The sequence below is a fragment of the Sander vitreus genome, chromosome 4 (assembly GCF_031162955.1).
Source record: "Sander vitreus isolate 19-12246 chromosome 4, sanVit1, whole genome shotgun sequence".
Lineage (NCBI taxonomy): Eukaryota > Metazoa > Chordata > Actinopteri > Perciformes > Percidae > Sander > Sander vitreus.
The window spans coordinates 33,993,329-34,006,940 of NC_135858.1; the positions used below are offsets into that span (position 1 = coordinate 33,993,329).

General features: G+C 40.3%; 1 protein-coding gene across 1 annotated transcript in view; it reads left to right on the forward strand.

Moving 5' to 3' along the window:
* LOC144517352 (serine/threonine-protein kinase 4-like) overlaps positions 1-3,581 on the forward strand; it is a 40,870-nt gene extending 37,289 nt beyond the window's left edge. Inside the window, exon 11 of the mRNA XM_078249433.1 lies at positions 3,177-3,581. Coding sequence (XP_078105559.1) covers positions 3,177-3,335 — 159 coding nt within the window. The 3' untranslated portion in view covers positions 3,336-3,581. The remainder of the gene's footprint in view (positions 1-3,176) is intronic.
* The last annotated feature ends 10,031 nt before the right edge of the window (positions 3,582-13,612 follow it).

Here is a 13,612-nt window from a genome sequence, read left to right on the forward strand (position 1 = left end):
TGAGGCAGCTTGTTGACAGCTTCACGTTTACTGCGTTTAATTTTAGATCTGTCTAGTATGCTATTTATATTTGGCTTTCAGGTGATTTCTTTAATGTATTTATCCAAAAACATTGTCACGTTGGCTGACTTTTTATAACCCTTTCATATTAAGACGTGTTTGAATGTTATATAGCTGCCTTAACTAGCACGCTTCAGCGTTATAACGCATCATAGAACATGCGATGGGAAAGCACTAACCTACATTATTTATGAGGAGCAGACGCAGAACAACCAATCTCCTTCATTTGCTTCATTCTGTCCTCTATTTTTATTCTTCCCTTATTGGTCCCTTACTGACTTTCTTTCCAGCCTTCCTGTCTCCTCAGATTAAATCTTAAGGAGATCATATTCTCATCTAACAGTAAACTAAAACTAAAATAAGCAGTGGAAAATAGTTGTAGTAAACTGAAACTAAATTAAAACTAAAACCATTAAGAAAAACTAAACTAAAACTATATTGCCAGGTTAAAACTATGTAGCTACATACTTTTGAAACATTATACCTGGCCCTGAAAAATACTAAAACTACTGTAAAACTAAATATATATAAAAGCCTTTCTGAAAACTGAAACTAAACTAGCAAACACACTCTGAATTTTAACTACAAATAAACTAGAATGTAATCCTAAAGTCCAAACTAAAATAGACTAAACTATAATTAAAGCTGCAAGCGGCGATGAACGGGCCAGCACGTCGGGGGTGCTGGAGGGATCCCTGGGCGATTGACTTCACACGCAGCCTCAGTGGCGCATGCACAACAACTTTGCCGAGTTTCCCGTAATTCAGAATAACTGTTGCCAAGATACGTAACACCTCCTGTTTCGACTGCCACGTACAGGAAGTTGTTCCTCTATAACTTGCGCGCTGACCTCGATCCCGACAGAAGATTAAACCCAAGGCTGCAGGTTCAAACCGTCAGCAGTTAATGAACTCATCACCAGCCACATACGTTTATTAGTGAAGAGCTGCGTTTGCTTTCTTGGCAGTGGTTTCAGAAGTCCATCCAACACATCCAGTAGACGGCTGATTTATCACATCGCCATGGGAACCCCGACAGAACCTGTGCTGGAGGCCGTTTAGGTTTTGGTTAAATGGACACGGGACCACGGGTCCGTGTGTGATCTGACGTCTTTAAATCATGTGTGAGACAAATGTTTAAACACTTATGAGTAGATTAGTATGAGTGGAGGGCTTTGGAGATCGTATTAAGTTGGTAAGTTAAATTAATTGGCATTTCCAATCAATTGTTTCAGCTTCAAATATGTTAAAATGTTGTTTTTTTTTAAACAGACATTTCTCACACCCCTCTCGCTGCTTTAATCTACTTTAGAGCTGAAACAATGTATCAATTAGTCGATTGAGAGCAAATTAATTGACAATTGATTTGTATTATTACTTCAGTATTTATATATCTCAGCTTCTTAAGTATGAATATTTGCTATTTCCTTTTGTCCTATGTGATTGTAAAGTGAATAAAATATCCCATATATTTTGACATAACTAGACATTTGAAGCCTTCAACCCTTTCAAATCTGCAATAACAATGGTCTGCCATTTTTTTAAACTTATTGTGATGTCATTGGACATGTTTTTGATCAAGTCTTCCTAAATAAACACACAAAACATTGATGTAAAAGATCGACATGTTTTTTAACACTCCATAAATGATTTCAACTCTGTACATGTTTTAGTTTTTGAGAGATGCTCGTTTTTATGAGCAGAGTGTAAAGGCGTTTGTAAGTTTCAGCTGCAAAGGGGGGTACATCATTGACAAAAAGCTTGAGAACCTCTGCTCTAAGGGTTAAGGAACTGAGACATTTTTCCGAAATCTGTTTGACTTCATAGCCCCATACATAACATTTAATCGAGAAATGAATTGGCAGATTAATCAATAGTACAAATCGTAAATTGCAGCCCTAATCTGCTGTTATTCTACAAAGGAGTATTTTCCAAACAATGTATACGTTGGGATTTACAGTGAATGTTGCCTCTAGGTCTAAAAACAAGTTTAAAGATGACTCGAGTGCAGGACCTTCCCTTCGCTCCTCACGGTTAGCGCTCCAGTGGACGCCAGTGTTGTTTTTAGCATCATTGATTGTGGGTAATAAATAGCTGGAGAGCGAAGTGCTGCTGGTAAAAGCTGAGGAGGGGGGTGGGGGGAATCCCCCCGGGGGGTGGGGAAGCTAAAGCTTGGCATTATGTCCCTATCTGAGACCTACAGCACAGAGGGAAAGAGATCAAATAAATGTCGATAGATGTAGCCTTTTGAGAGCTGCTAAAATAGATGCACTCATCAGACACCTTGATTATCGCCGTCACGCTTGAGGAATTTTTAGGTGGTAAAGATTTTCTTCAGTGTCCATTAATGGACTTGGATTGGATGGATTTGATCTTTGACGTCATCAAATCCTCCGGCTGAACAGCATTTTAACAAGAACGAGAAGTCGTAGAAGAAAACTAGCGTCGTATCCAGTTGTGAGGGTGGTGATATATATACACACCAACCTGTGATTTGGATTCAAGTTTTAAGCAACAACAGATGGGCATACTGACCTGTATGTGACATTACTTTGTAAAAGTGGCGGAAGAAGTATTCAGGTCCTTTACACACACAAAATGATTTACGGAAAGTAGATAGTTACAGCTGTCGCCGTGGTACTGCTGCACTCCCTGTTGAACCCTGCTACGCTCTGCGGTGCCCTGCAGTGTCCTGCTGCGTCCTGCTATGCTCTGCTGTGCCACACTACATCCTGTAACGCTTGAACATACGTAACATGAACTACTACGACTACCATTTGTAGTCACTGTTCCATTATCTTTATTGTGACTATTATTGCCACTGTTCATCACACCCCCAGCCGGCACCGTCAGACACCGCCTACCAAGAGCCTGGGTCTGTCCCAGGTTTCTTCCTAAAAGGGAGTTTTTCCTCGCCACTGTCGCACTAAATGCTTGCTCTTGGGGGAATTACTGGAATTGTTGGGTCTTTGTAAGTTATTGAGTGTGGTCTAGACCTACTCTATCTTAAATGAAGAACAACTAAAAGCTAAAAGGGATAGAAAGCAAACTGTCAGACTATGATGTGTGTTATACGACAGGTACGAATAAAAATGTGTTGGATGTGTGTGTTGGTAGGTGAACTCGTGGTCGGTGGAGGAGCTGCGACTGCGTCTGGCGTCTCTGGACCCCCAGATGGAGCAGGAGATCGAGGAGATCCGCCAGCGCTACCAGACCAAGAGGCAGCCCATCCTCGACGCCATCGAAGCCAAAAAACGCCGGCAGCAGAACTTCTGAGAAAAGGAACTGCCGAGCTCCTCGCAGCAACGACTGGATGTTTTTTTTGTTTTGTTTTTTCCATCTTTTTGTGTTCTCTGCAGCAGTTTTGTGAAATGTCAGCGAGACAGCCGAGGTTTCACCAAAACTCCGCTGCTGAGGTTCGTCCAAAATAACTGCTCACTAAGACGCCGAGATCTGGAAAAACTGTGCGGAGACTTCTGATGATCTAACTGCTGAAGAAGAAACTTCCAAAGAGCCATTTGACAGAATATGAATGACCTTTATTTTGTCTATTTGAGTCGAGATCCACGTTCTCTTTATTCTGTCCGTTTGAGAGTCTTCAAGAACTTTTATGTTTTGTTTTCCGGATTAACGGTTTTAAAAAAAAAAAAACACTGATCTGGATTTAAAAAAAAAAAAACGGCATTTGAGAAAGTTTGATTTTGACACCATCAGCAGCCGATCGGGACTTTCTTTCGGTTTATTTCAGGGTTGTTACACAGCGAAGATGTTATCAGATCTCTTTAAGTTTTGTTTTTTTACTTTATCGTGTGGTACATATCATTTTAACCGCTGCCTGCTCAACTTAGGTACTCGTCTATTAACTCCTCAAGTGTTTCCTGTCGTCGTTGGTAAACGATGATGCTGCTTTCCGTGTTCCCGCTCTGCACCGTGAAAGTCTCAGAAGTCTGTGGTCTAGAAATGGATCATTCTCTCGTCTTGAAAATGTTTGCGATGTGCACAAAGGGCTGAAAATGGTCCAGGACATGTTGGCTTCTTTTGTGACAAATCAAAGTTTCAAGATCTTAAAAAAAAAAAAAAAAAAAGTACTTGTTTGCCATCCGCCGTATTGGATTAGCTAAAAGGAGAGCATCATCATTTGGCCTGTGAGGGTGCTAAACGTCCAGAAGGTTCCTCACTCTAAAAAAAACTTAAAAAAGCTTTCTCTTTTAAACTTGATAACGGAAACTAACTTTCTTTAATTTGGTACATGTTCCCATGTTTTTTTTAATTTATTTTCTACATACAGCGTTAAAGGTGCAGTAGGTAAGACTTATAAAACAAACTTTCTGTCATATTTGCTGAAACTGACCCTATGTTCCAGTAGAACTACATGAAGCAGGCACCACCTACAGCCTGTGTTTGCAAAAATCTACCGCTCCCTGTTCAGATGCACCAATCAGGGCCCCCCCGGTGGAGGTGTCTAATTGCGTGTCAATCACTGCTCATGCACACGCATTAATTCTCCCTTGTGGGGGGAGGGGCTTAGTAGACCGTTTTGGGCTTTAGCGGAAAGGGGGGAGGGACTGAGAAGTTGTCGATGTTCACATTCACAAGTCCTGGATCTTCACAATCCTACCTGCGGCACCTTAAAGGTCCAGACACACCGACCAGAGGGCCGACCCTCGGCAGAAAAGGCAGTTGGACTGATCAGTGTCCCCGAGTTGGTCAAAAAAAGTGCCTCGGAACACACCGACGAGACATAATACGTCTCCATAACTGCTAATCTGTATCGTCACCCAAAAATGAAAACCGGCAGCTGATTGAATAAAAACCTACTAAAGTAGTTCACCGAAACGTGTTTCTGAAAACATTTTAAGCGAGAAATAGGCCGTGCAGTTCCTGAATCTGTCTTCATTTCAGATCGACAAAGTTTAAAAGATTTTCGTCAGATTTTGAGAGAGTCTAGTCCGTTCCGCTCCCCGTTTCCGGGTTAGCACTCTACCAATCAGATGGGTCATTTGAGTCCGACTGCCGGCAGTGCCCGCCCCGCCGATTATACATGTCATACCGGCCAAAATGAAGGCCGACGGCACAGAACACACCAAACAGACTCGAGTCACTGACCTCGCCAGACTGTCCGATGGCCGATTATCACCTTTGTGTGTCTGGACCTTTAAATATAAAGCCATTGTTGAAGTTGTCATAGTTACCTCTGCAAGAAAGGGTCGTGTTTTCGCATCGGTTCGTCCGTCTGTCAGCAGGATTATAGGAAAACTACTAGCCCAAATTTCACGAAACTTGGTGGAAGGTTGAAGCATGGGCTAAGGAAGTACCTATTACATTTTGGAAAAGATACACACATTTTTTTTTTTTACCTTCGTTAACAATTTGAGATAGGGCGTGGCCTTGGCGAAGGTCTGTGCTCTCAGAGTGCCCCTTCTAGTTCATCATGTTTAAGTCCTACAAATACGTCTGAAAATAGTTATTACATATGTTATTATTGTCTTCTGTTGCCGGTCAGTCAGACTCTTAACGCCTAATGACGACGGCTTTCTTAGCAATGGTCGTTTAACCCGAGCAGCTACTTTTGTTTTGTGTGATTGTTCTTTCCTCATCTTCCACGTCATGGTTCCAACCAGAGGTTAAAAGTCTTTGTCTGACTCCCATTAAACAAAATGGACTAGTAACTAGTCTATAGACTAGTATATGACTAGTGTTTGATCTCCAGAAGTAACACACTCTGTTTCTGGATGTTGTAGTTTTGTTTCTTTTTAGTCATCAGCAGGAAAGACAATTGCTCCACAAAATTATATTTATTGACCTTTACCCGCCCCATTAGCATTTATAAGCAGTATATAAACATTTAAATGGTACATAACACCCTTTTAATGTAGTTTTAAACGTGTTATCAACTATCTGCTCATACAGCAGCCTCCACTGAACGAGTTGTCGTTATAAACACCTTTTTCCACTACGTTATGTGTTCTGAACCATTTATTGAATGTTTAAAGCGAAAGTGTTACCTTTATTTTTTCCGATCTTTTTTTTTTTTTTCTTCTTGAATCTTTAGTTTCTTTTAAAATTCCTGAAAAATGTTACCTCTTCAGGTCCTGATATCATCTGTTTTTTTTCTTCTTTTTTTGGTTTAATTTCCAGGGATCACGAGCCAAAACTAGTCTGTTGAACGACCAAGCTGCATTTGAACGTGTAATACGTTCATCTCACGCTGGAGTTGTACTTCTCTTATAATGCATGAAACTGCATTCATGTTTGAAAGGGGACTTCACGAGATGGAAACTTGACTTTGTTTGACCTCCCGTGTCCTCCTTAGTTTTTAATTTGAGTTTTTATTTCAATCATTTTTTTTTTTTTTCCTCCCTCAGTAAGCTAAAATAAAAAAAGACCTGGGGCGACAGATTTGTGGAATCGGTTCAACAAAGCTTTTATTTCCTGGATTTATTAGTTTTGATTTGGCACTGAACGAGATTGCGCCCCCCCCCCCAAAAAAAAAAAAAAAAAAGTGGCAAAGAGCCGCCGACTGAATCTGGCGTCGACCCAGGTCTGATTCACCTTCGCTCGGAGCACCTCAGCCGCTCATTTTTATACACGCAGCACAAAAACATATCTATTTTTCTACATAGGTTCAGTGGTTACACGGTCCGATAGGAGACAGTTTCTCAGGTCATAAAACTCCTCAGGGGTGTGAAATAGTGACAGTAGTAGGTAGTGAAGACAAATGACTGTAGATATTAAATTTGGAGAGCCTTCACGGAAAGAGTTTGTGTGTGTGTGTGTGTATGTATACGAGCACCACTGCCTGCATTTGTATATTGTGATTTAATTTGAACGGTTTTGTCCACAAAACGAAACCATTTTTCATTAAGTTTTATTTAAATATCAAGCCGTTATCAACAAGTTAAAGCGTGATTTTGGTATTTTGGACCCTATTTTCCAACGGGGACAAACGTCTTTGAAATTGTTCCAGTATTGAGAGAGAACGCTGTAACCGGCAGCCACAAACCAGGCTGCAATATAATCCTACAGGGCAAATATGCATTGTCAGTTAACTTTTAATGGACGGAAATTGAAGGCACGCAGTTGCCCATTAATTTTCCTTTGCAGCTTGTTTCCCTGCTGCCGGTTGCAGCTTGCTTCTCGCTTAACACTGGACCAATTTCAAAGATTGTTGTTCCCATTAGTCACAGAAACATGGGAAAATGGGGTCCAGGTGAAAAATTACTAATAAGTTACCCTTTTAAAACTAGCATCAGGATGATTTTTGGGGAGAACCCCTTCAGCTGGACTTAAAAGTCCAGACGTCAAAGCAAAATATTTCAACCTTTTTAGACTTGTTTGTGTGCAGGACTCTCATGGTTTCTCTGTAAGATAACGACTCATATTCATTTTTCATTTTCGCTTCTGTGTTACAAGCAAAACAAGTGATTTTTCTTTCTGCCTTATTTTAAATGTTCTGCTGCTTTCTTACTGAACAGTGACCTAATGTATATGATGCTTTTTGATTGGAGAACAAAAAGGGAAACTGTTGAAAAGATAATGTTTAATTGTTCTAAAATGTGATGCATGAGCTGTTTGGTGCTGGCAGTAAAGTGTCGGGAAAAGTGATGCATCAGAAAGTCGTGATCACTGGAAAAGATTCTGAACAGAAATTAAACTGTTCTGATGCTTTGGATCGGTTTTAAAATGTTTTTTTTCTTTTCTGCCTTTTAAATGTTTTCTGTGATTGTCTAAAACGTTTTTATATATATATATATATATATATATATATATAAAAACAAACCACTGCAGGCATTTGTAGGTTTTGTTAGTTGAGCAGTATGAAGGGGAAGTTGGGACACAACCAACAATTATTACAGATCCATGCTTCTTTTACATCATTCTGCAAAGTGAAAACCTTAAACCTATCTGGATTACATTTAATTGTGCTTTAATTTCAGATTTTTCTTAAGGTATGTTCACACTTGGCGTCTTTTCTGACAAGAAATAGTTGACAAAGGCGCTTTTGTAGTGAAAAAAAGAAGAAGCTGGCAGCGTTTTGGTTCCAAAAAGTAGCCGAGAGCATCTTTTGTTAGTATAACAGCTACTGCTACAGTATCCAAGCTAGTGCGCTATGTGGAGCGGTGCTAACGTTAGATAAAACAAAGTGGTGGAGCGAGCTAGAGAAAGAACAGAGAGAGAGAGGGAGAGGTGCTAACGTTAGATAAAACAAAGTGAGTTCCCTGTAAAGTCATACCGTATAACTTGCTGTGCTCCGACTACATTTCTTTTTTGTTGTTATGGAAACAACAGGTCTGGCTACTCTGCTCGTCATTGGTCGGCTGTCAAAAAAGGCGCTCGACGTAGGGCAGGTTTTTATTTTTATTTTTTTTTTCGAAAAGTTGAACTTTTTTTTCAACTTCAAAAAGACGCACCGAGCTGCGAAAAAGAAGTCGGCGGTGGCGTTTAAAAAAGCGCTCAGGACTTTTTTTGAAAACACGGTTTACTCCACAGGATTATAATGTAAAACAGACGCTGGCAGCAAGTGTTGAACATAGATGTTTCAGAAGCACAACCACTTCACGAGGCTCTAATTTATTTGAGTGAATCAGTACAACTGTCTAAATCCTGCTGAAACATATGGAGTGTTTGGATTTCATTCTTTTCTCAAGTGTGTAATTTATTAATTTTCTATACAGCTCATATCACTTTGTCTTTTACCCACAGGTATTTTCAGATGTTTGATAATACGTGTGCTCTAATAACTCAACATTGTGGCTGTAAAATGTTTAAATACAGCCCGGCATTGGCCTTAACGTAAAACTGTGACGCCTGGAAACATGAATTAACAGCACAAAGAAAAGTGAAGATGCTTTTTACGGATTTCAAATCAAACGGCAGTTTCAGGGGGTTAGGAATCTAAGTAAGTTTTCTCGTCCTCCTTTTATGTGCACAACTTTTTTTGGGGTTTTTCCAGGTATGTTAAGATCTGCTGTTAACGTCTGCTCTTCTCATGTTTTGCACACTCTGTTCCTGATGCCTGAAAAAGTTGCTGAAGTATATATTATGCCTTAAAGTATGCAGTGGAAGTCGTGCTTATGTTTGATATCACTATTTGGTTTGCGTGTTTTTATTTTTGTTTGCTTGTCTAATAAAGAAAAGGATAAAAAATACTAAGGAAAGTTAAAGAACTTGTTTGTTTTTTTACACTTTTACAGAAATTTTACGGTTATTTAATACTTTGGAGCGTTTTCTGGAAGTTTTGTAGATTTTTGATCATTTGCATTTAGGATTTCCTTAGGATCTTTTGTTTTAGATGTCACTATAAAACAAGTGGTGGAGAAAGTATTTAGATCCTGTACTTAAAGGGATAGTTCAGATGTTTTGAAATATGTTTGTATTAGCTGCCTCTCCATAGTCAGTGTATTAGCTACAGTAGGCGGCGGTCGGCAGGCCCCCCCATTTTGGAGAAGCAGGCAGGAATAGCGACACGGAAATTAAGCAATGTCCTGCGGTCGAATATTTTTTTTCCTATTACGGTCACGCCAAGACCCACCCTTCACACAATACTATTGGCCAGGCGTCCATGCTTACGCAAGGTAATGTAACCCGATTTGTTCAGGTCCTGTCCCCTGACCAATCGACTATCCTAACCTTAACCACTCAAGGTCAATGCCTAACCCCAACCAATTGAGCTGCTATTGGCATGGCCATAGTGGGGTAAAAAAAAATTCACGTCCTGCTGTGGACGGGGGCAGTAGCTAAACAAGTCCTCCAAACCATACGACGATATGGGTCGTTTGTTCCTACCCTCTAATACGACCCACAGGAGCGTTTTCCTCCCTCACATCTAAACCGGAGAATGTAACAACGGTTTTAAACATAAAGGTTGTGGTTTTTCTAAACTATTAGTTTAGAAAAAGATCGTAATCTGACATTACTTCACTATGAATGAAAATGACCTTCGTAAAGCTTAAAATAAACTCGACATTTTCAAACGGGATTCGAAACCCCGGTCTCCTGGGTGAAAGTCCTCTGTGCGTTTGCCTCCTTATGAGGAATTTGGCACTCTTATACTTCGTTATCTTACTTCCTGTTTTGCTCCCATCATAACTACTACGGTCACTAGAGGGCAAGTCCACTATAAACGTTAAAAGATGATTTGTAAATTCTTCTTGAACAAACAACCTATAGGAACGTTTTCTGGGGGAGGAGAGTCTCCAGCAGCTAAACACATTTTAGACACCTAAAAAGATGTGTATCAGTTCAAGTGAAAGCTATATTTAGAATATGTTTACAGCTTTACCTTGCTGTCAGACAGGAGCCACCAGACTCCTTTGACAAAAACAACGGGAGTTGCTGCTCTAGCGCTGCCTCCATCGCTTAGTTTGTTTGTGAGATTTGTTAGTTCCTTAAAACATGATTCCTTGGGCAAGAAACTAGACCTACATTAGCTTTAAATAAGCAAAACTACAAAGAGCCATATGAAAGTGCAGCTTTAAGAATATATATATATATATATATATACTGTATATTTTACATTTACATGTAAATGTTTATCGCTCCCCTCCTGATGAGATGGAACCTTGTAGCTCTGCCATCTGCGTGTGTGTGTGTGTGTGTGAATGCTGGCTTGTTTTGTAAAGCGCTTTGAATCTAGAAAAGCGCTATATATGCAGTCCCTTTTAAGCTCACTGTCGTTTAGACTTCCTAAAAGCTTCCTCTCATCCTCTTTTGTCTCATCAGATCCATCACATCCAACTTTTGTTCCCTTCTCTGATTTCTCCACGACGTCATCTGCCAAAATAACAGAGATGAATTTTTAATCAGCTGAAAAACCACAAATCTAATCTGTCTCCTGTGTGTGTGTGTGTGTGTGTGTGTGTGTGTGTGTGTGTGTCTGTCTGTCTGTCTGTCTGTGTGTATTTTTAAATAAAGGCATAAAGATTTATTTAGTTGACATAATGACATTACACATAGATAATAGTAAAGACATCTTCTGTGTACTTTTCATTTGTGTAAAATCCTAAATAATTCATCCTCAGTTGAAATATTGAAAAGTATTTAAAGTAACAAGAACCGTACCTCCGGAACACCGGCACTAACTGTGTCCCCTTCTGCCCCTGAGTTGAGGATGCTCAGTCAGCACAGCAGCTTATAATACAGTGTCCACCGTTTGGGGACTCATAGCTGATATTAAATGACAGTTTGACGGGTGTGATCCATTATCCAGTAAACACTGCGAACGTTTTCACAAAGTCATCCTGTAAATGAACTGTGTGGCACGCCGCCACCCATCATCATCCTTCACACAGAACTGAAACCAGTCCAAAAGTCTTCTGTAGGAACTGAGAGGCAAAAATACTGCTGAATATGGTATGTATCATATACAGCGTTCACTCTCTTCTGTTCCTCAAAGACTTTATTTTAATAAAACTCTGACTGACTATGTTTACATGCACATAATATCCCAGTGTTTGCCCTTATTTCGAAAAAGACAATATTCCGACTAAGCTTTTTTCCATTGGCTAATGAAAGTGAATATTTCACTGATATTCGCGTTCACGTGTAGACGTGCAAAATAGGATTTGTTTTTTTCAAAGTGTTCCACCAGTGGAAAACTTTGTTTAACCGTGCGAACACAGCCTACTCTTTTATTCTTTCAACCACCTTTGTGAAAAGGCTCAGTGTTGCTATGTTTGTGCATATCCAAAAATCTGTTGATATCCAAGTCTTTCATAATGTTAAAAAGTAGCTGTGTTTCTCCTCTTTTTCTTTTTGGGCTGTGCATCTCTATACCGCAGCCCTTCAGACAGTCAGCTGGTTGGTTTGTGTAAGTCTTTCATAATGTTTAAAAGTAGTGAGTAAAATGTGCATTCAAAATGTTACGTAAGTAAAACGTAATATCATAAAAAATTTACGTAAAGTACCAAAAGTAAAAGTATTCATTATGCAGAATGGCATTTAATGTGTTCATCACAAGGTAAACATACTATAAGACCCATTAAAACACAAGGCTTTCAGGCGGGGGAGCGGAGTACGTGTCCCAGAAGAAGTTAACGTGGCCATATTATACTCATTTTCAGGTTCATGATTGTAATTTGAGATTGTATCAAAATAGGTTTAGCCTACATGGTTTAATTTTCAAAAAACACCATATTTTTGTTGCATGGCACATTGCTGCAGCTCCTCTTTTCACCCTGTGTCAGGTCTCTGTTTTAGCTACAGAGTGAGACCCTGCAACTTCAATAACATCTTTGTTGTCAGTCGCACATGCGCAGTAGCTAGATAAGGATTACATGAGCTAGCTAGCTGTTTCTGCAACTTCGGCCTGTACAAGGCAGGATTAGCCGGGAGACTTCTTCTAAACGAGGGCGCATTTCCAACTTTGTGTGGAATACCTGCAGAACAGGGACATGTAAGTAGTTCTATACAATTTATTTTGTAGATTAGGGTGAATTTGTGTGTGTTGTAGCAGTGTTTTGCCATTGAGAACGAGCTAGCATGCTAGTGCTAGCATGCTAACGGTTAGCCCCCTAGGCCCCTTGTCTCGGCTAGTGACGTAAAAAGCCCTGCAGATTTTGAACAGCTCACCCGGAGACTGAAGGCAGGACACATTCAGAAACCCGTATCTCACTCAAAACAGCGTAGATGTTTTTTTTTTTCAAAGTTTGTATGCATGTGGAAGCACCAGAGACACAAAATAACACCCCAAATCCCAGAAAAGGTGTTTTTTTCATAATATGGGCACTTTAAGGAGAAAACGCAAGACTTCCACCCAGGCAAAACAACTTTTGTCTTGACTAGCACTGCCCAAGACGATTGTGATTGGTTTAAAGAAATGCCAATAAACCAGAGCACGTTTTTCTCCCATCCCAGAATGCTGTGTGGACTCGCCAGACCCTCCTCCACAGCGCTGTGAAGGAAGGTCTGACAAAGCGAGACCAAGCCCTGACAAAACGTACCGAAACGTTTATTTAAACTGAAAAGAGGGTGTGTTGAACACCCCTAACCCTTTATTACCACGAGTTCACGTACAGGTCTCTGCTGATTGGCTATCACCGGTGACACCCACCAGCGGAGAGAAAACCTAACGCAAAGCCCATTGCACACCGTTCAGAGAAAATCGATAACCGTTCAGTCCGATAACCGTAGCAAAACGGTGCACAAACGTGCCCCTGGTTCATGAGAATGCGTTGCGTGAGTTTGTCCCCAGGATCAATAAAGTGTTAAACTTTTTTTTTTTGATTATTTTTTGGGCAATTTTATGCCTTTATTTGACAGGACAGCTGAAGACATGAAAGGGGAGCAGGGGGGGGGAAATGACATGCAGCAAAGGGCTGCAGGTCAGAGTCGAACCCAGGCCTGCTGCGTCAAGGAGTAAACCTCTATATATGGGCGCACGCTCTACCAACTGAGCTATCCGGGCACCCATTAAAGTGTTACCTAACCTGTAATAATACATCATAATTGATTTGTTGATTATATCTTGTATTATTATGCTGCGTTCCAGACACAATTTTTAGCCCGTAAGTTACAACTTCAACGACTTCACGACTTTGTAGTGTTCCAGGCAA